This window comes from Chiloscyllium punctatum, chromosome 22 (genome assembly GCF_047496795.1).
Source record: "Chiloscyllium punctatum isolate Juve2018m chromosome 22, sChiPun1.3, whole genome shotgun sequence".
NCBI classification, from domain to species: Eukaryota; Metazoa; Chordata; class Chondrichthyes; order Orectolobiformes; family Hemiscylliidae; genus Chiloscyllium; species Chiloscyllium punctatum.
This window is the reverse complement of record NC_092760.1, coordinates 88,668,464-88,693,755: the sequence shown is the minus strand read 5'-3', so window position 1 is coordinate 88,693,755 and position 25,292 is coordinate 88,668,464. Positions and strand designations below refer to the sequence as shown.

The window sequence follows — 25,292 nt, the reverse complement described above, 5'->3', positions numbered from 1 at the left end:
CCGTAGCATGGCCAATCTACCTAATTTGCATGTCTTTGGATTGTAGGAGGAAACCGGAGGAAGCCCACGCAGACACGGGGAGAACATGCAAACTCCACACAGACAATCACCCAAGGGTGGAATCGAACCGGGTGCCTGGAGCTGTGGGTCAGCAGAGCTAACCACTGAGCCACAGTGTCTGTTTCATCTGTCACCCTCTTCAAGATCATCCCTCCTCCAATATGAGTTCTGGACCAGCTTTCAGTCCTGGCAGCACAGCTCTCTTGACTCCTATAAAACCTTTGCCCACGAGTCCAGTCATCCTTCCATATTGAATGCTGAAACTCGAGACAGAATTTGCATTATAATCAACTCCCTGTTAACCAAATTTACACATCAATCAAAGTACAGCTGCTGTTGACTATGAGAATTGGTTTGTGCTTTGACTGAGAGATCCTTCATGGCTGATCCTCAAAAGCCAAAGCAGGAAAATTGAACCATATTAACATCCCTGAACACAGTGGGCAATTTAGCATGGCCAATTGACCTAACCTGCACACCTTTGGATTGTAGGAGGAAACCAGAGCACCTAGAGGAAACCCACACAGACACTGGGAGAATGTGCAAATTCCACACAGACAGTTACCTGAGGCTGGATCGAACCCAGGTCCCTGGCCCCGTGAGACAGCAGTGCTGACCACTGAGCCACTGTGAATATGAATAAGGGGAAACAACACTAACCAATCAACAGTCTCTTCTTATACAATATAAAAATGTTGTCTCCTTTACGATGGTATTTTTTGTGAATTGTCCTGATGAGTGCCGGACAAAAGGTTTCAATAAAAATATGTATTTTTCAAATACTGAAGTTCTGTAAAATGGAAAAATAAAATGCCATTCATTAATAGCAAGACAAAGAGTAACGTTTTCATGTAAAACCAGCCTAACTGTCCTCCTTCACCTTTATAATAAATTTTTCAGGTCATTAACCATCTTACTGCAAATGTTTCTCTGTACTATTTTTGATTTAATTATTTAGGAGTGCAGAAAGTGAAAATTGCTGAACAGAGATGCACTTTGTTAAATCTTTTCGACTTGCATTCATCAGGACAATTCACAAGAATGTCAATTCAAGAGGAAAACCTACATATATTAATATGAGGGGAGGAGCTGATTGGTTGACAAATGACAAAAGGTTGAGGCATTGCCATGGAGAATGCACCAATTAATGATGACTGGTAGTTAACTGTCAAGATTTGTTTAAATTTTAAGACAGGCAAATTCACTCCTATTAATCAAGACATTGCCCTGTTGCAATGAACCAGCAAGCAGCGACTACTATGTTGCATTGAAACAGGTGCAATGTGTTATAGGTTTTTTTTCCTATCTGTAAAGAACAGGGCTCTGTGTAGGTTCTAGTACATGCAAATGTACTACATTGTCTGCAGTCTGGCTAACGATCCTAAATTGGTAATAAAACCAGAACAGCATCCAGAGGAAACCCACATAGACACAGGGAGAATATGCAAACTCCACACAGCCAGTTAACCAAGGCTGGGATCAAATGTGGGTCCCTGGTGCTTTAAGGCAGCAGTGCTAGCCACTGAGCCACCATGCTGGTAATGCACAGATAAGTCAAGGTAATGTATGACCTAGCAATGGATTTGGAGGGGATTATGTTCTCGTTAAATTGCTTCTCTTGTATATCTTTGTGATGGGGCTTACAAAGGAGAACTTTGTTAGTGAAGTGACCTTGCTAAGCTTCTGAATTGGAAACAGAAAATGCAAGAGAAACTCAGCAGACCTGGCTGCATCTGCAGTGAGAGAAAAACAGAGCTAACGTTTTGAAACCGGTGACCCTTCTTCAGAACCGGTAGTACTGAGGAAAAGGCAGTATAAACACTGACGATGGGAGTTGTCTGGGGAAAATGAGTGAGTGGATAGGTGGAGACACAGCCCAGAGAAAGATAAACAAGTGAGGGCAATAAAGAAATGGTTGATGGTAAGCCAGGGAAAGAGAAAGGCTGATAAGGAGGACAATAAGTGGATGAAACTGGGTTGGCTGTCCTGAAAGCAGCCTATGTTGTGAGGAAGGCGTATGGTGTGTTAGGAGAAAGTGAGGACTGCAGATGCTGGAGATCAGAACTAAAAATGTGTTGCTGGAAAAGCGCTGCAGGTCAGGCAGCAGCCAAGGAGCAGGAGAATCGACGTTTCGGGCATGAGCCTTTCTTCAGGTATGGTGTGTTAGGTTTTATTGAGACAGGGACTGAGTTCCGGAGCCGTGATGTCATGCTACAACTGTACAAAATGCGAGTGCGGCCTCACTTGGAATATTGTGTACAGTTCTGGTCGCCCCATTACAGGAAGGATGTGGAAGCATTGGAAAAGATGCAGAGGAGACTTACCAGGACATTGCCTGGTCTAGAGGGAAGGTCATATGAGGAAAGACTGAGGGACTTGGATCTGTTCTCATTGGAGAGAAGAAGGCTAAGAGGGGATTTGATAGAGACATACAAGATGATCAGAGGATTAGATAGGGTGGATAGTGAAAGTCTTTTTCCTAGGATGATGACATCGGCTTGTACGAGGGGGCATAGCTGCAAATTGAGGGGTGATAGATTTAAGACAGATGTCAGAGGCAGGTTCTTTACTCAGAGAGTGGTAAAGGCGTGGAATACCCTGCCTGCCAATGTAGTTAATTCAGCCACATTAGGGGCATTTAAACAGTCCTTGGGTATATATATGGTTGATGATGGGATAGTGTAGGGAGATGGGCTTAGATTAGTTTACAGGTCAGTGCAACATCAAGGGCCGAAGGTCCTTGATCTGTCTTGTACTGTTCATTGTTCTAAGTCATGACAAAGCTAAAAATCACACAACACCAGGTTACAGTCCAACAGGCTTATTTGGAAGCACCAGCTTTTGGAGTGCTGCTCCTTCATCAGGTGGTCATTCACCAGCGCTCCGAAAGCTGGTGCTTCCAAATAAACCTGTTGGACTGTAACCTGGTGTTGTGTGATTTTTAACTTTGTATACCCCAATCCAACAACGGCACCTCCAAATGGTGTCATGACAGACTTTAGATGAGTTGTTATTGTGCCTACTTTCAATTGCATATACAGTGAACCAGAAGTGCAGCTTTTGAGAATGAAATCTAATCAAATTCTGCCTTGACGGTAAAAAGATTTAAAGGATGTTGCCAAGGTTGGAGGGTTTGAGCTGTAGGGAGAGGCTGAATACGTTGGTGTTATTTTCCCTGGAGCGACAGAGGCTGAAGGATGATCTTATAAAGCTTAGTAACATTCTGAGGGGCATCGATAAGTTAATTAGACAAAATCATTTCCCCAAAGATGGGGAGTCCAAAACTAGTGGGCATATGTTTAAGGTGAGAGGGGCAAGATTTAAAATGGACCTAGGGGAAATATTTTTCACTCAGAGGGTAGTGCATATATGGAATGAGCTGCCAGAGGAAGTATGGAGGCTGGTACAATTACAACATTTAAAAGGCACCTGGATGGGTATATGAATAGGAAGGATTTAGAGGCCAAGTGCTGGCAAATGGAACTAGATGTATTTAGAATATCTGGTCAGCATGGGCGAGTTGAACCGAAGGGTCTTTTCCTTTCTGTACATCTCTATGACTCTATGATTCTATGGACATATACAAATATTATATAAGTAGGAGAAAGGCATGGACCCCATGAATCTGTTCTGCCATTCTGTAAGATCACAGCTGATCTGATTAATTCACATTCCCACCTATACTCAATAGCCTTTCACCCCCTTACTTATAAAGAATTTATCAATGTCTGTCTTAAAAATACTCAAGCACTCTGCTTCCCCTGCCTTTGAGGAAGAATGTTCCACGGACTCACAATCCTCTTTGAGAAAAAAAAGGCTCCTCATTTCTGTCTTGTCTCATTGTTTTTAAGCAGTGACACTGCCTTCTAGATTCTCCCTATGGGAAGAGTTATCCTCTCCACATCTGCCCGTTCAACACCTCTCAGAATCTTATAGATTTCAATCAAGCCACCTCTGATACATCTAATCTCCGGTGGATACAAGCTTAGCCTGTCCAACTTATTCTCAGAAGACAACAGTCCCATTCCAGATATTAGTCTGGTGAACTTTCTCGGAAGTGCATTTTGACTGCATTTTGTGATTCATACGTGGAAGGTATTCTGGCACACTGCTGGTAAAGAGAGATTCTGAGAGATAACGATGAGTTACTTGCCATAGATCTAGTCTCTGCTTGCATTGTTGAAATGTCTGATTTTGTTTAACCTCTGTGCAGTAGTACCCTGAGATCAACATGTACACCAATGATAGTGCTTTTAAAAACCAAGAGAAAATTTCTGAGCCTTCTCCACTCCCGGATTGTGGCGCAAAGTGGCTATCGAATTTACAACCACTAACAAATCGAAAGACAAGGGTATCAGATATCACCATAATTTCCCCTCCAAGCCACTCACCATCCTGACTTGGAAATATATCGCCATTCATTCAGTCGCTGCGTCAAAATGCTGGAACTGCCTCCCGAAATGGCATTGAGGATTTCCCTGCACCAAATGGACTGCAACAATTCAAGAAGGCAGCTCATCATCACCTTCTCATGGCATTAGGGATAGGCAATCAATGCTGGCCCAACCAGTGAAGTCCATGAACTGATGTAGAAAACACCCACTTTTCAGTTTTCAGTATTATTGGCAGCTTCTTAGCCTGGATTGCTTCATGATCAGGGGAGTAGTCATGGAACTGAATACTATGACATCACTAATGAACCACCCCGTTCCAGATCTTATGATGGTGAGGAGGACACTGATAAAGCATTTGAAATGGAATAGGCCAGGGCACGATTTCATGAGTTCTCCAGTGCTGTGCTTTCCATACCTTACGCAAGTAGCAATTACTCAGGTATGGATCTTCAGATTATTGGCAGGTTAGTTGACTCTGGAGCATCATACCAATCCACATATATGCCACGTTTCAACGTGTTTATACAAAACAGTCAGCCTGTTCATGATTCTGATTACTGTTTATGCATAAGTAGAAGGTTAGTCTGAGCAAAAAGAAATTAAGTCAGACCACACAATTTTGTCCAAGTGTTCTAAATTAGTTCAGGAGACAGGGGACTTGCGTATGTTATCAAGGACCTCCTGGAAATTATGTGACATTTATGTGTATGTTCTACCAACAACAACTTGTATTTACACAGCACCTTTATCAATGTTGTCACTGTTACCAATGTTGTCATTAAGCAAATTTGACGCACGCTGGCATCAGGTGTGAGAGCAAACTTTTGTCTGAGTTCAGTTTTTAAGGAGAGTCAGACAGTCAGAGAGGTGTCAGTACAGCATTTCAAACTTTCAACACAGGCTCGCAGGCAGCAGAAGCATGGGTGCCAATGGTGCAATGATTAAAACCAAAAGGAGGCCCAAGAGATTGTAACTGGAGAAACAAAAATTTTAAAGGGTTGTAGGGCTGGAAAATGGAGATGGGGAGCTTGACTCCAATTGGAATTTCCCTTGTACAGCTGAGATTGGAAATTTATCAGGTTACAGATAAAGCAATCACAGGTTGTTCTACTATAATGTGTGTTTCATCAGTGCAAATTGGTGATAATGTGATTGATGAATTGTGAATGTTACTTGAATAAACGTGAGCTTTCTACTGAATGGGTATAGCGAATTTCTATTAGCAATCTTCCATAGTGGGATTTTCGATAGCGCGAGGTTGCAGAGGAACACAACTGTCGCATTATAGAAAAACGATCTGCAAAACATGTTATCTTAACATAAGGGAATGAAAACTTTTGACTTTTGTAAACATTATGGATGATGGCCAATCAATAAATGTTGCAAAGATACAATATCATGCTCGAAATATTGTCCATATATTATGGTCCATTGAATCAATTATTGCTATGAAGGGCGGTTTTGTTTATTCTAATAAAAGCAAACTACTACGGATACTAGGGATTTGAAATGAAAACATAATGTACTTGTGAAACTCAGCAGGTCAGGCAGCATCTGTAAAGAAAGAGAAACAGAATTAACATTTTGAGTCCAACATGACACTTCTTCGAAACTCACAAATGTGTTTGAAGAATACATACTGGACTCTGCAGTGATTGGAATGAGATTGGCCAGGTGGATCTAGTTGACTATGAAATCCCAATTGGGGTTGGTAACCTGGACAAATCAGGGAGCCCTGGCTGACAGATATAAGCAGAAGGGTCAGAGAGTCTCCCCACTCTAGGGACTGGCTCTGAGCTGATTGGTCAGAATCCATGCACTGTGTGCATGTAAATAAAGGGTGATTTGGTGATGGGATACCAAACTCAGAGCAGCTTTTGCTGACTCAAAATGTTAACTGTCAGGTATTTCTTTCTCTTTACACATTTTGTCTGGACTGCTGAGTTTCTCCAGTCCTTTGTACTTTTTACTGTGTTCTCTCTAGTGAAGATTGCAGTAATGTCTGAACCCTGTACCTTGGCTGAACATCCTTGACAGAATGGGCAGGTTGTCATGGAGACTGCCCCATCTCTCCCCCAGCCAACCAATGGCCCGATGGAATGGTTTGAGGCGTTTGGACCAATGGCTGTCAAAGACACACCCCTCCCCTCTGAGGTCAGCGGGATGGTGAGTTCTCATTGGAGCATCCCCTTGGAGGGAGCTGGTGATTGACAGGAGCAGCTGACAGCTCCCGCCCTGTGGCTCGAGGGGTAAGGAGAGGAATATAGGGCGGCCCCCAGCATCACAAACCAGGCATCGTGTGCGGGAGAGGAGCCTGGCCGCTTCCCCCATCACTACTGTCCCTCAGGTTCGTGAGAAAGCCTCGGTGGGTTGGTCTTTTGTCTTGTTGCGTGTCCTTAACGGTTCTTATTGTCTGTATGAAACGATCAACACTGGAGGGAGAGAGAGAGGGATGGGGGAAGGGAGAGGGACGGGGAGGGAGAGAGTGGGACAGATAGAGGGATAGGTACAGGGATGGAGGAGGGAGAGAGGGAGGCAGATGCAGGGAGAGATGGGGGAGAGAGGGAGGCAGATGCAGGGAGAGATGGGGGAGAGATGGAGGCAGATGCAGGGAGAGATGAGGAGAGAGGGAGACAGATGCAGGGAGAGAGGGAGAGATGGGGAGAGAGGGAGACAGATGCAGGGAGAGAGGGAGAGATGGGGAGAGAGGGAGACAGATGCAGGGAGAGATGGGGGAGAGATGGAGGCAGATGCAGGGAGAGAGGGAGAGATGGGGAGAGAGGGAGACAGATGCAGGGAGAGATGGGGGAGAGATGGAGGCAGATGCAGGGAGAGGTGGGGGAGAGAGGGAGGCAGATGCAGGGAGAGAGGGAGAGGTGGGGGAGAGAGGGAGGCAGATGCAGGGAGAGATGGGGAGAGAGGGAGGGATATGCAGGGAGAGAGGGAAGGATTGAGAGAGAGAGTGCTGGACGAAGGCTGAGATGGGAAGAATGTGATGGGGGGGGGGGGGGAGAGATTGAGGGAGGGAGCTGAAGGTGGAAGGAGAGATGCTGGGAGGGAGGGAGGGCAATGGTTCAGTCCCAGCCTCCCGGAGCACAGGGAGGGGACGGGAGCAGTGGGGGAGCTGGCTCTCTGTTCACACCGGGAGTGAAGCCGCCTTTCTCGGGACTCTCTGCTGGACCCTGTCCGGGGCTTGTTGACAGGTAATGTCCCTCATTCACCCACTCCCATCCCCCTCGGAATCCCGATCCAGCTTCCAGCTGGGAAATGGTGCCCTCCCTCCCCTCTGGCTGTGGGGTAGAAATCCTCGCTCTCCTTGTACTTTACCCCCGCGTTTCACCTTTAGAATAACGAAGCTCAAGGTTCGGACCCAAATAATCAGACGCTGGTGACAGCTCCGGATATTGTTGGAGTCAAACCTGTAATATAAACCAGATGAAAGGTATTTCCCTGTGTGTGTGTGTGTGTGTGTGTGTAGGGAGGGAGGTCGAAGTAACAAAAATAGCTTACATTGTAGAGAACCGCAAAAGATGTGAGTAAATCACCACCAAAGGATCGTTTTACTGGAGAATAAAGATGGGATCGGTGGCCTGGCTGAGCTGTTTTGCAGCTAAACCAGCGGTTGGAAATATTCTGCAGAATATCTGACTGAGTGCTCACACTGTTCGCTCAGTGCAGTGTGAACGCCGGAGCTGTAAACCAGGTACGCTTTGACTCTGGTGTACAAACCACTCACTGATTTCAGTTGACCCCTCTGTTCAAACCCAGTGAGAGTGAGTGGCAGGGAAACCTGGACTGGCCTCCATTTCGAATTGACAGAAACTACCCCAGTGCTGTAGCAATTTTACAATTAGTCTTGATCCAGGAGCTCAGTCTGGGTTGCAGCCTCCTCGGTTGCAACAAACTTCCTGCTGCCCGTTTGAAAGTTCTGTTATGTTTGTTGGAAAACAGCCTTTGTAAACTTAGAGAAGTGCACAGAGCTCATTCCTCCCCCTCCCGCAGTAGTTTTAAGTGTGTGCTTGAATCTGTATGTCAGGACATTTCAATAAAAGACTGTAAGATTATATATAAATAATATATATCCTGCAGACTGTGAGCACTCTTAGGACTTTTCACTTCAGTTTTAAAGCCGTGCTGGCATTATAGTATATTGGACAGCTGTGTTCTGAAATGAGTGTGTTTCCTGTTTTCAAATTGACACTGTAAAGTCAATAACAGTGTGTGAGGAAGGTAATGATTGTAGTGTATTTTGATGGCATTAACAGGACTTTGAAAAAATTCAACAGGTTGTGGAAGAAGTGGCAGATAGCTTGTCGGTATGGTGCAGTGTCATTGGAAGAGAAATTGTGAAACCTGAATGCAGTGAAGTCAGGTGAATTTGAAAGGGGTGAATATAATTTGATTCTGATTGTTGGCTGACAGTTTACTGTCAACATGAAGCTACTGACGTTTAGAGTCAACGTGAAGGTGTTAGCAAAGACAAGCAAGTGGGTGGCACGGTGGTTAGCACTGCTGCCTCATAGTACCAGAGACCTGGGTTCAATTCCCACCTCAGGCGACTGACTGTGTGGAGTTTGCACATTCTCCCCATGTCTGTGTGGGTTTCCTCCCACAGTCCAAAAACGTGCAGGTTAGTTGAATTGGCCATGCTAAATTGCCCGTAGTGTTAGGGGAATGGGTCTGGGTGGGTTGTGGGTCAGTGTGGACTTGTTGGGCCGAAGGGCCTGTTTCCACACTGTAAGTAATCTAATCTAATCTAATCTAAATGATCTATCCTAAATTACAAGGATACCTGCTAAGGAGATTTGCTTATGATCAAGATGTTGCAGTCTGACCTTGACAGTAGTTTCCATAAAGATGGGCCAAACCCCAAAGGTGGGGTTGATGGCCAAATGGCATTATCACAAAACTATTAATTCAGAAGCTCAGCTCATGTTCTGGTTTGAATCCTACCATAGTAGGTGGTGGAATTTGAATTCAATAAAACATATCTGGAATTAAGAATCTAAGTGGCTCAGTAATCCCTTTCAAGGACGGAAATCTGCCCTCCTTACTTGTTCTGGCCTACATGTGACTCCAGACCCACATTAACGTGGTTGACTCAACTGCGCTCCGAAATGGTCCAGCAAGTTACTCTGTTGTAACAATTGCTAGAAAGTCTCAAGAAAGGAATGAAACCAGATGGACCATCTGGGCACCAGAAAAGACGACGGCAGAAACCGCGCTGTCGAGCCTGCAAACAGCTCCTCACTCACATCTGGGGGCTAGTAGCTAAATGGGGAAAACTGTCTCACAGACTAGTCAAGCATCAGCCTGACATAGGCATACTCACGGAATCATACCTTACAGATAATGTCCCAGACACCACCATCCTGCCCCTGGGTATGTCCTGTCCCACCGGCAGGACAGACCTGGCAGCGATAGGGGTACAGTCAGGAGGATGTTACCCTTGGAGTCCTCAACATTGACTCTGGACCTCATGAAGTCTCAGGTTAAACATGAGCAAGGAGATCCCTTGCTGATTACCACATTCTCCTTTGGCTGACAAATCAGAACTCCTCCATGTTGAACAATACTTAGAGGAAGTACTGATGGGGGTAAGGGTTCAAAATGTACTCTGGGTCTCTTTCAATGTCCATCACTAAGACAGGCTCAGCAGCAGTACTACTGATGGAGCTGGTCAGGTTCTAAAGGACATAACTGCTTGACTGGGTGAGGGAATCAATAAGAGGGAAAAACATACCTGACTTCATCCTCACCAATCTGCCAGTTGCAGATGCATCTGTCCATGACAGTATCGGTAAGAGTGACCACCGTATCGTACTTGTGGAGATGAAGTCCTGCCTTCACATTGTGAATACCCTACGTCATATTGTGTGGCGCGATCACTGTGTTAAATGGGACAGAATTTGAACAGATCTAGCAACTCAAAACTGGGGACCCATGAGGCACTGTGGGCCATCAACAGCAGCAGAACTGTACTCCAGCACAATCTGTAACTTCATGGCCCAGCAGATCCTCCACTCAACCTTTACCATCAAGCCAGGGATCAACCCTGGTTCAAAAGATGGTGCAGGAGGGCATGCCAGCAGTAGCATCAGGCATATCTGAAGATAAGATGTTAACCTGGTGAAGGATTACTTGCACAGGAGAAAGTGAGAACTGCAGATGCTGGAGATCAGAGTCGAAGAGTGTGGTGCTGGAAAAGCACAGCAAGTCAGGCAGCATCTGAGGAGCAGGAGTGTCGACGTTTCAAGCATAAGCCTTTCAACAGGAATAAGGCTCGTGGGCCAAGGGGGCTAAGAGATAAATGGGATGTGGTTGGGGCTGGGGATATGGTAGCTGGGAATGCAATAGGTAGGTGAAGGTGGGGGTGAAGGTGATAGGTCAGAGAAGAGGGTGGAGCGGATAGATGGGAAGGAAGATGGACAGATAGGATCATTCAAGAGAGCAGTACCAAGGTGGAAGTTTAGGACTGGGATAAGATGGGGGCCAGAGGAAATGGGGAAACTCGTGAAATCCACATTGATACCATGGGGTTGGAGGGTGCCAAGGCAGAAGATGGGACATTCTTTCTCCAGGCGTCAAGTGATTAGGGTTTGGCAATGGAGGAGGCCCAGGACCTGCATGTCCTTGGAGGAGTGCAAGGAGGACTGCTTGCTTAACAAACAGCAAGTGATAGACAGAGCTAAGCGATCCCACAACCAATGGATTAGGTCTAAGTTCTGCAATCCTGCCACTTTCAGTTAAGAATTATGGTGGACGATTAAACAACTTAGTAAAGAAGAAAGATACACCTTAAATGATGCTATCGTTCCCGTCCTGACCACCTCCGCTGGCAACCCACCACCCTCTGCATGAAGGACCTTCCACGCAAATCTCAGCTGAACTTTCCCCTCTTACTTTGAACTCGTGACCCCTAGTAATTGAGTCCCCCATTCTGGGAAAAAGTTTCTTGCTATGCACCCTGTCTACACCTCTCATGATTTTGTAGGCCTCAATCAGGGCGCCCCTCAAACTGTCTTTCCTCACAGAGGCTGTTCAGCTCATCATGTCTGTACCAACTCTTCAAATTTCACTTATTTCAAATATCATATTTTCAATTATCACATTGCACATTCTTCCTTTATCAGATAACTATTTCATTCCCTTGTGATTGCTTTGATTGACTCTGCCTTACACCATGCTCTCAGGCGGTGCATTCTAAAGCCCTATCACTTGCAGTGACAGTTCTGCTGTTCCTCATTCAAGTTGCATCTAAAACATCCTTCTTCTGCACTGATGCATAGACACCCTACTGAGAGAGATGATTCCTACCATCCCTTGGAGCATCCTGACTTCTGTCAGAAGTGATTCTTGTTAATGTTTGTGATGGTTTGGATGCTGTATATGAAGATTAGGTTCTCTGGGGCGTGATGGTTAGGCTATGCTTGTTCTTCTCAGATTAGAGGAGTGGAGAGTGTACAAGATTGTGAGGGATAGAGTGAGCAAAAGCACCCAGTAACCAAAGTAGAGTGGTCAGTGACTGACAGGTGGTGGGTGGATGGGTTTGAGGAGGCATTAAGTTAAGCTGATGGATGGAAACTTTTTATTTCACCAAGAGGGTGGTCGGTTCTAGAGCTCACTTCCTGAAAGGGTATTGAAAGCGGAAAACTCTCAACTCACTTCAGAGATGTCTCAATGTGCCCCTCAAGTGCCATAACCTGAAAGGTTACAGGCCAAATGCTTGAAATTGAGATCAAGTTGGGTGGCCAAGTGACCTGTTTCAGTGCCATAAACGTGCTTTATCTGACTTTGTGTCTCATGTGCTTTTGTTACATTCGTCATGTGTGTTGGGACATGAGCAGAACTAGCTGAAAAATTTCCACCATCCAGAAACTGGCAGGTGCAGAATAGTATTCCTTTTATATGTGGGTGGGGATGTGTATGTGTGGTTGTGATGCATGTTGACAGACACCTCGGGTTTGATGAAGAGTATGTTTTATTCAGTCATGGGAAGCAGGTGTCGCTGGCTGTGCCAACATTGCTGAGGTTAACTACATTAATATTCCTGATGAAGGGCTTTTGACCAAAACGTCAATTTTCCTGCTTCTCGGATGGTGCCTGACCTGCTGTGCTTTTCCAGCACCACTCCGATCCTAACTACATTAATAGTCTAGTTGACTCAGGTCTTGGTGAGGGGAAAAGATGAAGAGTGCAATTTTGTTTGGAGTTGAACCTTGAGCTGAAAGGTAATATTAAACTACAACAAAATCTAGCTTGTTATCCTCATCACTACTGTCACTGGTAAGTGGTTCTAATACCAGTTGAAAATGAATACATTTGCATTTACCCAGTGCCTTTGCCAACTGTTTTGCATTGAATGAAGTACTTTTTCAAGTGTCATAATTTGATTTATAAAGCTCCTGTAAAATCCTTTGGGATACTTTATCACATTAAGGTTGCTATATAAGTCTGAATTGTGTAGTTCGCGTAATATTATGCTGGTATTATACATTTTGTACGTCCTGCCTGTGGTTTCTTGCCAGCGTAGTAAAAATGAATGACCAACTGAAGTGCAATGCTGTGTTTGAAATGGGAATAAGGGTGCTCTAGGCTGTCAGCATAAATAAAATGAAACACAAAAGAAATTAATCCTATAATGGCCCTTTGTACATTAAAGTTACCACATTTCAATTTGGAGCCACTTTGCAGCTCATATCACCACAGTCTTTTCTTTTCGCCCTGCTTTGAGGAACTTTAATCATGTGTCATCTGTCATAACAAGGAGAGTGTGTTTTACTCGAAAGAAAATAAATTTAAAGAGGTGATAATGATGTGGTCTGTTGCAATCAGAACCACCCATGAACCAGTGTGCATACAAGTAAATAAAACCTTTTGACCTTACTAGATGCTTTCTATTTGAAACACTGTATCATTTCCAAACAGTCCTGATTAGTCAACTCTAAGGTTTAAAACATTAAGCAAAGAACGGCTGCAGAGCTGAACCGATGGAGCCTCCAGAGTCTTCCCTTTCCAGAGGGAGCAAACTGCGGAGGGATTCCCAACTCCAACGCCTTTCCACTTCCACCTGAATTAGATTCTGCCAGGAAGCTTCAGAGTTACACTTCCCACCCCATCTCAGCCCCATGTGACCTCAGCTCACTACCACTGGGGTCAATCCAGCTGCCAGTGACCATGTTACCAAGGGGCCTGGCCTGACCTGACACACCAACCTGTGCAAGTGGCTCATCACCTTGGGGAAGTGGGGTGCTGCTGAAAGGCGATCAGTTCCTCATCGACAGGCTGGAGGGGAAGGGGAGGGTGAGGGGTCCAAAGGGAGTGAGCCCCTGCCCTTCCTTCCTTCTGACTCTTCCTCCTCCCCATGATCTCCAGTCCAATAACAACCCACGCCCTCAATAGATCACTTATGTTAGTCATGGACCCTCCATGGCATGGCGGCTTAGTGGTTAGCACTTCTGCCTCACAGCGCCAGGGACCTGGGTTCGATTCCTCTCAGGCAACTGTATAAAGTTTGCACATTCTCCCCACGTCTGCGTGAGTTTCCTCTTGGAGCTCTGGTTTTCTCCCATAATCCAAAGATGTGCAGGTTAGCGTGGATGGGCTGTGCTAAATTGCCCATAGTGTTCAGGGATGTGTAGGTTAGATGCATTAGTCGGGGGAAATATAGAGTAATGGATCGTGGAATGGGTCTGGGTGGGATACTCTTCAGAGGGTCAGTGAGGACTTGTTGGACCAAATGGCCTGTTTCCACTCTCTCGGGATTCTGTGCTTCTATGATTCCACAATCCTGGACTCAACTGAGGGCAGGAATAGGGATTGATCCTTCACCCACAGCCATGGCCTTCCCAGTGGCACAGCTGAGGGCAAGAGTGGCCGGATCTGAATGGGGTGGGAATTCCATCCTTGTGGAGGCCATGCTAGTGCCTGACTGTCATGTGATTTTGTAGAGTTTCCCTGAAAGAGGCAGGGCAGGTTTCTATCTCATTATCTTATAGCAGGCAAGGCCTCTGACCCCTCAGTGAAGTTCCTGTGGTAACTGAGTTTGCATTCTAGCCTTGGCGATTAACCAGGTCCTCTGACAGCAACTGAAATAATTCAATAACTTGGGGTAAAGAACGGAGGCAACAATTGCAACCCAGACTATACTGTCAGGACTGCTTTGTATTTGAATAGTGGCTTTGAATTGATGAGGATATTGTCACCTGAATGCTGATGTAAGATCAGTTCATGGGTGGAGCTCTGCATCACTCTTCGGTTCCCAACCTTTCATTGGGGAGGTATCTGATCTCTCTTGTTTGCAAGTGAGTCACCGGGAGACAATAATTTTGTCAGTGGATAGAAAATAGGAACAGGAGTGGGCCACTGAGCCCTATCTGCCATTCAGTATCATCATGATTCTGTCCCTGTTTTCTCACCATACCCTTCGTTTTGGCCTTAATTCGGGATGAGAATACTTAGGTGCTTGTTTTTGACCAGCATAGCCTTGATGGGCTGAATGGCCTTTTTGTGTTGTTGGCCTCTCTGACTCAATGCCTTAATCACTTTCTGTGGCTGAGAGTTCCACAGGGTCACCCCCTGCTCCCTGGCAAAATGCATCCTCAACTCAGTCCTAAATGGCCTGCGTGGTATCCTGAAGAAGGGCTTATGCCTGAAACATCGATTCTCCTGTTCCTTGGATGCTGCCTGACCTGCTGCGCTTTTCCAGCAACACATTTTTCAGCTCTGATCTCCAGCATCTGCAGTCCTCAATATATCCTTTGACTGGGTCTGGACTCCCAGAAGTCAGGGATATCCTTTGTGCTTTTGCTGTTTTTGTCTTCTAATTCACAGGGTGAAGGTGTCACTGGCTGGGCCAGCTTTTATTGCCCACCCCTAATTACCCAGAGAGCAGTTTAGAATCAGCCACATTGCTGTGGGTCTGGAGTTACATGTAGTCCAGACCAGGTAAGGATGGCAGTTTCCTTCCCTAAAGAACATGAATGAACTAGATGTGTTTTTCTGACAATCAACAATGGATTCATGGTCAACATTGAACTCTTAATTCAAGATTTTTATTGGATTCAAATTATATCTCCTGCTGTGGCAGGATTCCCAGAGCATTACCTGGGTCTCTGGGTTAACAGTCCAGCGATAATACCACTAGGTCATCACCTTCCCTTATCTCTCCTTCTGTTAAGAATTTCATTGGTTTCTGTGAGATCCCCTCCCCCCTCATTTCCCTGAACTTGTCTTCTGCCATCTGATCTGGAACTGGGTGTGACATATCCATTGTTGCTATCTCTTCCTTCTGTCTGACTGACCGTACCTGTCACTTGGAGAAAGCGAGGACTGCAGATGCTGGGGAGCAGAGTTGAAAAGTGGAAAAGCACAGCACGTCTGGCAGCATCCGAGGAGCAGGAGGGTTTCTGGCATAAGCCCTTCAGCCCGTCACTGTCCAGTTCACTGTGAGGGTGGGAGGTTTGATTGATGTTGCACCACTGAGCATGCCTCAGGGCTGACGGCTTTGTCATTTAGTTTCAGGGAACCAGGGTGCTCCATGAAATAAACGATCACCCAACTCCTGCCCAATTCTGATGAAGAGGGCCCAAAACATTCATTCTGATTCACTCTCCACAAATGCTGTTGAGTTTCTCCAGCAGTTTCTGGTTTTGATGCAGCTGCTTCACTGTTGCTGCCTAAATTAATTTGTTCACGGGCAGTGATTCCGGATCTTGACTTTTCATGTTTGTGCATCGTATCTGGAGTGGTGCCAGTAATGTCAGGTTTCATTAGCAATGGCCCTGCAAGGCCTTGCCTTTAGGCCTTGAGCATGCCTGTGTGAAAATGCTTGTACCCAGTCAGGAATGGCATGTCAAGATGTGGAGCAGGAATTTCCTGTGGGATATAGCACTTGGGGTGAAAGGGATGAAAGATATAGGAACAAACTGGGAACAAGGGACTGAATTGGATGGTCAGCCTTGATCGTATTGAATGGTGGAGCAGGCCTGAAGGGCTGAATGGCCTACTCCTGCTCCGATTTTCAATGATTTCCCGTGGCCTCAGGTCTCCACTGTCAGGGTCAAAAAAGGGGATCTCAGAAGGCCACCTGAGGCTAAACCTTTACTCAGCATTGAATTTCCTCAAACTGACCAATTAATAACTTTAGCGGTGGGCTTCCTGTCCAACTGTTTGACAGGAGGCCATCCAGTTTGGAAGGGGCAGTACATTGCTTCATTAGGCAGAAGTGGGTACTTCAGATGCTGGAGATTAGGGTCAAGATTTAGAGTGGTGCTGGAAAAGCACGGTGGCACAGTGATGAAGGGCTTTTGCCCGAAACATCGATTTTCCTGCTCCTCGGATGCTGCCTGACCTGCTGTGCTTTTCCAGCATCACTCTAATCTTGACACGTTGCTTCTTTAGGTGAGTGACTGCTCTTAGCTACCTGAATGCAGCCTAAAAGCCCGTCTTGCGAAGGATATGACTTCAATATTTATACTGCCTGAATTATTGTGGAAGAATTGGAAAGTGTTGATTTCTTTTCAATTTGTAGAATGAATGAAATTAAGTCTTAGGTTCCACTGAGAACCCTCTGCTGAATTTTTTGTACTGGTTACTCAAAGTCTGTCATCTGCTATCGTTCCCTGTCAGATGAGAACCATCAAGGTGGTAGCCACAGTGACCTGTTTATACCACAGGGCTGCCGGTATTATTCTCAATGATAAATATTGATAGATAGATTGATAGATAATGCAGATGCTGGGATTCCAAAACCAAAACAGAAATTGTTGGAGATTCTCAGCAGGTCTGGCGGCATCTGTGGAGAGAAGGCAGAGGTAATGTTTTGGGTTCAGTCAGTCTTTTTCAGAACAGGATTCTTCAGAAAGGTCACTGGACCTATAACGTTAAGTCTGTGTGTCTCTCTCCTCACAGATGCTGGAGTTTCTCCAGCTCATTCTTTGTTTTTGCTGTAAACAATAACTGCCTTTAATTGCATATGAAATAACTTTTAATTGTCTGTCCTTTTGTTACAGGACACCATGACTGCCACACAATCCTTTGGCGCTATTAAAAAGCAAAACAGGAATTCTGCAAATGGAGTTGGCCCAAGTGAGAAGGAACAACTGGGCCAGTGGGGCAGAGCCTGGTAAGAAAATGAGTAGAAAGGACAAGCATACACTAGGACATGAGGGTTCTTGTGGTACAGTGGTAGTACCATTACCTCTGAGCCAAGAGGGCTGGTTCACATCCCAGTGGTGTGTAATAACATCTTTCAGTAGGTTGATTAGGAAATGTTAAATTAGAACTGGTGCTGTGTGTGGGTTTTTTAATGTAAGCTTGTCTCTGTCAAACCAAAACTGAATTTGTAATTAATTCACTCTTAGTGAAGCATTTTTGAAAAAAAAAATGATCAGAGAAAAAGCTATGTATCCATTCAAATTATTTGGGTAACCAGAATTAACAATCCCACGATTGTTACTGCTATAGTTGGTGATTGTGGTAACATTGTAAAGACTTGTGATCCCACATCATTCAGTTCATCAAAGAATGGAATCTGAAGATCGTCTCATTTGCAAACTCATTATTATGATCCATTCTTGTAGAAGTCCATCTGGTTCACTGAGGTCATTTAAGGAAAGAAATCTGTTCTACGTGTAACTCTTAGATGGCACAAGTCAGGAGGGTGATGGAATACTCCCCACTTGACTGGACGGTCGTAACTCCAACAACACTCAAGAAACTCGGTGGGTCAGTGGTTAGCAGTGCTCCTCACATTGCCAAGAACCCAGGACGTGTAGGCTAGGTGGATTAGCCATGAGAAATGCAGGGTTACAGGGATAGGCTGGGGGTGAGGGGGGGGGTAGGTCTGTGTGGGATGCTTTTTCAAGGATCACTGTGGACTCAATGGGCTGAATGGCCTCCTTCCACACTATAGGGATTCCATGATTCAATGATCCCATGCATCTCCCAGCACCATTTTAGTATGGCCCTTTGAGAGGCCAATGTGATAGTACCATATTTGGATAAATGAATCAAGTTTTATCACTTCTTCATCATGTGGTATCACTGTTTTCTAGTTCATGACTGTGATTGGGCATTCGGGCATCATTTTATCATCCAGAAAATTCTAAAATTTCAGAAATGGCTGATTCTTAAGCAGTCCAGAATGGGAAGATGTGTGGCATCTGCATAATAAATTTCTAAACAACTGGTGTTTCTGAACAATATATTTCCAGATTGCAGAGGTGATTGTGTATAGGGTTTTCCTGCACCCAATGCAGGGGCATTGAGTCTAATAATTACATATATTTTGAAATCCTATTGATTTATCTTACAGAATAATGAATGGCCTGGACAGAATGGATGTTGGGAAGATTTTCCATTGGTAGGAGAGACTAGGACCTGAGGGCATAACCTTAGAGGAAAGGGAAGACCTTTTAGAACTGAGATAAGGAGAAACCTCTTCAGCCAGAGAGTGGGGAATTTATGGAATTCACTGCCACAGAACACTGTGGAGGCCAGGTCATTGAGTACATTTAAGATGGCGATTGATAGGTTTTGTATATCAAAGGGATCAAGGGTTACGGGAAGGAAACTGGAGAATGGGGTTGAGAACCGTATCAGCCATGATCAAAGAGCAGAGCAGACTCGATGGGCCGAATGGCCTAATTCTGTTCCTATGTCTTATGGTCTTATCTGATTGTATCCTATTTTTGGTAATTTTTAAATTGCTTTTCAACTTTGAACAACTCTAACAGCTGTCTGTGCTTTCTCTTCAGGGAAGTGGATTGGTTTTCCCTTGTATCTGTTATCTTTCTGCTCCTCTGTGCTCCAATAATAGTGTTCTACTTTGTGATGTCCTGTGATCAGTACCAGTGTGCTCTGTCTGGTCCTCTCATTGATTTATACTCTGGAAAGTCAAGTATCAGCGACATCTGGAGTCGTGCTCCATCATTCAGCTGGACAGCTGCGAAAATCTACATGGCCTGGGTCTGTTTCCAAGTAAGTCTCCATTTGTCAGCTTGTGGCCAACTCATCTGGTCTAAAACAGACAACAAATACCAGAAACAAAAACAGAAATTGCTGAAAAAGCTCAGCAGATCCGGCAGCATCTGTGAAGAGAAATCAGAATTAACCAGTGACCTTCAAACAAACACCAGACCTCTCCAAACCGATTCCCTGTTTGGCCCTAATTTTATCACCTGAGATTTCATGTGTGTCCTTGTGACTTTATGGTAATGTTGTTAGACCCAGCCCAAACCTTTGGGATGTGGGTTCAAATCTGACCTCAGCAACTGGTAGAATTAAAGTCAGTTAGTTTAAATTATTGATTCTGAAGTTTCACTCATAAACTTGTGATCAACTGATGCAAAACTTAATTAATGAATGTCCTTTCGAGCAGGAGCTTGGAATTGGCTGTGGGATGGGAGGGGTAAAGCTTCAGTGAGTGGGTGAGGGTGTTAAGCTCTCGTGCTGTGGGGATGGTAGTTCAGCATGGCAGCAATTGTTTAAACTTTTGCAAAGGAAAAACAAACAGCTTTTGACAGACCTTTTATGTAGCAGCAACCCAGGCCATAAAGAGCTGTCCTTTAGGCCACCCTCACCAATAAGAAATGTGCCATGATTTAAAGAAGCCTCACGAAGCTTAGCATTCAGTATGATGTCCACAGCCATCACTGTAGCCTTGAAATTTACTCAAAGGTCATGACCCTGTTATGGACCAGACTAAAGCCCCTCAAAATATGTTCAGAAGATGGTCGAGACCCTAACATTTTCTTATTTAAAAGGTAAGTGTAAGGTGTTGTGTTACGGATGCAATTCGATTGGTCAAGCTAACAGGCTTGAAACAAAACACACTTTATTCATACACTAAAATTAAAGTGCAGACAAAATAAAAAAGTAAAGAATTGTAACTATCAATACTTAACAAAATAATAGATGTATTATTACGACTACTAACTAACTTACAATATAGTAACACCCCTGGCAAAGGCAAAAACAGTAAAATAGATAGTCTCAGATGCAATGCCAGCAGCAGGAAGAGAACCCTAACTTTTAGCTGTAACAGAGAAAGGAATACCAGCTTCCACATCCAGTTTCAAGATCCCAGCAACTGCAACTGAAGGCAAAAACTAAAAAAAAAATTCCTGGTTCTTGTGGGAGCTTGACCGTACTCAATCAAGCTGCTTCTATTGTTCCAACCTTAGAAAAAAATCCCAAGGTGTCTCAAACTATTGGCTTTATTGGTTTTGGAGCAGACTACTCACGCACCTCAGCCTGAACCTTTCCTCATAAAAACAGGATAAAATCCACTATTTAAACCATAGTATCATCACAACCCACAGTTTAAGAAGCTCTGACATACACAATTCTACAGAGAGACACCAAGGTACAGAACAGTTTTCCAATTAGCCTTTGCAGGGCTTGGTTGTTCCACCTACCAGCGAGCAGAAAATCTAACCCATTAATTCCTCTTTGATGCCATGACCAAATTAGCCTTGACTGTTTAGTGTAGAGTGAATCATTTGTGGATAAGACACAGTTTTTTATTTCTTTACTTAAGGAGAGTTTAATTAAAAGACAATCACTGTACGACTGTGACTTTAAAGGATTGGAGATAAGTCAAAGGACTTTTGAAGCACAGATTTTGTAATAACATCTCCAGAGAGCTTGAAAACATGTTGCAGTAAGATTACTACCAGGATACAATCTAATTACTTAAAGCTGTGCAGAATATCTTTACTTTCAGAGCAAATGAAAAGACTCAACAGAATGTGACTACAGCTGTACTGGTTCTATTATTAGACTAACAGTAGTGAGTTCATGTGTTCAAATCTTATCATGGTACACAGGGGATTTATAGTTAATTAAATACACGTAAAATCCACACTAAGTCTCAATGATGATACCCATGAAGCTGCCAGACTGTTGTAAAATCCCATGTGCCATTCTTATTTTTCTGACTTATGTGTGACTCCCAAAACAAAGCAATGTGGTTGACATTTTAAAAAATTCATTCATGAGATATAGGAATCACTGGCTGGACCAGCATTTAGTGTACATCCCTAATTGTCCTACAGAAGGTGCTGCTAAGCATCTTTCTTGAACTGCTGCCATCTTCGACTTGCAGGTAAAGTCCACAGTGTTGTTAGGGAGGGAGTTCTAGGATTATAATCTAGTAATAATGAAAGGACAGTACATTTCCCAAGTCAGGATGGTGCATATCTTGGAGAGGAATTCGCAGAGTTTGTGTTCCTATACATCTGCTGCCACGCCGTTCTAGATGTTAGAGGTTGCAAGTTTGGAAAGTACCCTTGGTGAGTTACTTCAGTGCATCTTATAAATGAGATATACTGCTGTTACTGTGCATTGGTGATTAGAGGGAGAGAATGTTGTAGATAAGGTGGTGTATTAATCATGGCTGGTGCTTTGTCCTGGATGGTGTCAAGCTTCTTGAGTACTTTTGGAGCAGCATTCATCCAGGCACACTCCTGACCTATGCACTGTAGATAGTGGATAAGCATGAGGGAGGTAGGTGGCAAACTAGTCATCACAGAATTCCTGGCCTCTGACCTGGTCTCGTCGTCACAGTAATTACTTGGCTAGTTTGGTTCAGCGTGGTATGGTGGCTCAGTGGTTAGCACTGCTGCCTCACCGTGCCAGGGACCTGGGTTCGATTCCACCCTCAGGCGACAGTCTGTGTGGAGTTTGCACATTCTCCCTGTGTCTGTGTGGGTTTAGTCCAGATGCTTTAGTTTCCTCCCACAGTCCAAAGACGTGCAGGTTAAGTGAATTAGCTAAATTGTCTGTAGTAGACAAGTGGGAGGCTGGAAGAATACAACAAGCCAGGCAGCATGTTTGGGGTATAACCCTTGTTCCCCAATACCTGCCTCCACCTCACTGAAGTGGTCCTCACCCTTAATAAATTTTTCTTTAAACTACCTTGAATTCCAGCACCTGCAGTTGTTTTGTCTCAAAGTAAAATTGTCTGTACTGTCCAGGGATGTGTAGGTTGGATGGAGTAGCCATGAGAAATGAAGGATTACAAGGATAGGGGGTGTGGGCCTGGGTGGGATTCTCTGCAGAGGGTCAATGCGGACTCGATGGGCTGAGTGCCCCCTTTCCACACTGTAGGGATTTTATGATTCAGTCAGTGGTGACTCCCATGATTTGACAGTGGAAAATTCAGCAATGGCAATATCACTGAATGTAAAGGGATGTTGATTAGATTCTCTCTTGTTGCTACATGTCAGCACAAACCACAATGTTGGCCACTTATCAGCTTTGTTATAGCCAGGTCAGGTGGGGAGAATCAATTACCCTCTTTCAATCTCCTCGGGTGGTTGCAACAAAGATTTCTGTTCTTTACAGCACAAGGCGGTACCTTTCTCTCATAAAAATGTAGTTACCCAATGCTGATACTGAATCAGTCAGGAGCCAATTCCAGGGATTTCTTGAGTGCAAGAAAGAGCATTTTTATTATCACCTCAACCCAAGAAAAAGAGTTAAGAATACATACAGGCACACAGTTAAAGTGGGAATGTGTCCAGTCTGGAAGGAAGATAAAAGATACATGCAGTGTAAAGTCCTTAGGGTTTTATTGAGTTGTAAGGTTGTAACATGACAGCACAGTTGGTTAATTGGTGTCTTTGGTCATCAACAGTTTTGAATATTTCAGTTATAGAGTCATAGAGCTGTACAGCATGGAAACAGACCCCTCACTCCAACCAAATATCCTAAATTAATCTCATCTTATTTGCCAGCATTTTGCCCATATCCCTCTTAAACCCTTCCTTTTCATGTACCCTTCCAGATGCCTTTTAGACATTGTAATTGTACCAGCCCCCACTACTTCCTTTGGCAGCTCATTCCACACATGCATCATCACCATCTGCTTGAGAAAGTTACCCCTCCAGATCCCTTTTAAATCTTTGCCCTCTCATCTTAAACTTACGCCCTCCAGTTTTGCACTCCCCACCCCAAGGAAAAAGACCTTAACTATTCGCCTATCCATGCCCCTCGTGATTTTGAATTTGAATTTGAATTCTCAGGGTTTTGATGTTGCTCTTTAATGAGTTTTGTCACCGGTCACTTTTAATTCTTGAGAGGCAGTCTACATTTCCTGGTTTCAAATCGGCAGTGAAAGATCCATCTCCCTGCTCGACCAAAAATAGTCTCCTGAAATATAAACTGCTTTATGTGTTTCAGTTCTAAGGAAGGGCCACTGGACCCGAAATGTTAACTTTGATTTCTCTGCACAGATGTGGCCAGACCTGCTGAGCTTTTCCAGCAACTTCTGTTTTTGTTTCTGATTTACAGCATCCACAGTTCTTTTGGTTTTTATTATGTATTTCAGTGTCTGAATTAATTGTTTTGAAGTTTGATTATTGAAGATGATGCCTTCCATTTCTGATTTCATGAGCAAAGTAATATAAGTGAAGATAGGAAATTAGGACTTTTTCATGCCTGACTAGGTGAACTATTTTTAATGTCTTTTGATAAAATTTTAGTTTTAGTTCGAGATTATTTCATTTATTCCGCATTGATTTTGTGAAGCTTGACTAACCCGTGTGGCCAGTCTGTTGCTGTGGATCATTTTGTTTTCCCTTTTTAAAACCATTTCAAGTCCATGAAATTCTCAGGTATGAAAATGGGATGACGGATTGTGGACAAAACCAGAAGGCATAATCCCCGAATAAATGTCTTCCATGTCAGACAGAGATGAGGAAGAGTTTTCTTTTCACTCAGACTCAGACTTTACTGTCGATTGTTGTCGAGGTTTGGTTGTTTAGGGTATTCAACACTGACAGATTTTTTTTAAATCAGGAAGGCAATTAAAGATTATGGGGGAAAGGCAGAAAAATGGAGTTGAGGATTATCCAGGATCTCATTGAATGGCAGAGCAGACTCAATGGGCTGAATGGCTTGTTCCTGCTTCAACATCTCACAGTAACCTATATTTTATTCCTACTGTGACAGCTTCAATTGGGATGACGGTAGGTGGGCTGCACTAAATCACCCCCTGCCCTTCATTAAATTGCAGTAAGGTTAGGGCTGGGTGGCAAGGCAAAATAAATCCATGCACAGAAGTTTTGCCTGCACACCTGCCCACCAGGGACCATCTTCCGATCATAAAACCTCCCCATTCTATCAATTGAGAGAGAAACAAGAGAGGAAACAGAGTGAATTTGGCGGCTTCTATGCAGAGAAAACCCTTCCTACAATTCACTATGAAGAAAATCCCAAAGAAAACCAAGGGAGCAAACCAGGTCTTGAGAGTAAGTCTATCTTGACCCAAGCTAACCAACACTGAAATCTCTGCAATCTCTCTGACCTGGCTTCAAGGTGCAAGTATTAGTGTGCAAATATTGTCCTGTGTTAATGAGCTAGTAAGCTGATTGGCTTAGTCAACTGGATAATGATTTCTGAGCTGCAAATGAACTACCTCGTTTGATGTGCCAGTAAAAATGGAAGGAACCTTGTCTCGTTATAATGAAAACACACCTTGGTAGGTTATGAGGTTGAGTAAAGCCCTTCTGAGCAATTCATGGGGCAAATCCTAACATTGTGCTGACTCCCTTTGACTGCTGTGTGAAGTCTCTTACAGCAGAAACCTCCTACAAGGTGGACACCAGAACAAGTTGGCCATGACTATGTCTTCTGAAACCTTCTGGGAGCCACAGTGCTTTGAATCAGGAGGGTCCCTCAATTCGAAACCTCTGAGCATCATAGATCCCAACACCATCAACCTGAGGCCTCTGAGTATTCTAGATCCCAACACCATCAACCTGAGGCCTCTGAGCATCATAGAACCCAACACCATCAACCCGAAACCTCTTGAGTATCATAGATCCCAAC

General features: G+C 44.2%; 1 protein-coding gene across 5 annotated transcripts in view; it reads left to right on the top strand.

Moving 5' to 3' along the window:
- Nucleotides 1–6,668: 6,668 nt before the first annotated feature.
- dhcr7 (7-dehydrocholesterol reductase) overlaps nucleotides 6,669–25,292 on the top strand; it is a 44,128-nt gene continuing 25,504 nt past the window's right edge. The window contains exons 1-3 of one of the 5 annotated variants that reach the window (XM_072592795.1): nucleotides 6,669–6,801; nucleotides 17,468–17,580; nucleotides 19,214–19,436. In XM_072592795.1, the coding sequence (XP_072448896.1) occupies nucleotides 17,474–17,580; nucleotides 19,214–19,436 (330 nt within the window). In that variant the 5' untranslated portion in view covers nucleotides 6,669–6,801; nucleotides 17,468–17,473. Of the gene's footprint in view, nucleotides 6,820–7,636; nucleotides 7,658–7,827; nucleotides 7,897–8,068; nucleotides 8,158–17,467; nucleotides 17,581–19,213; nucleotides 19,437–25,292 lie in introns of those variants that run through there. The other 4 variants (XM_072592796.1, XM_072592800.1, XM_072592799.1 and 1 more) reach the window with 4 other exon arrangements.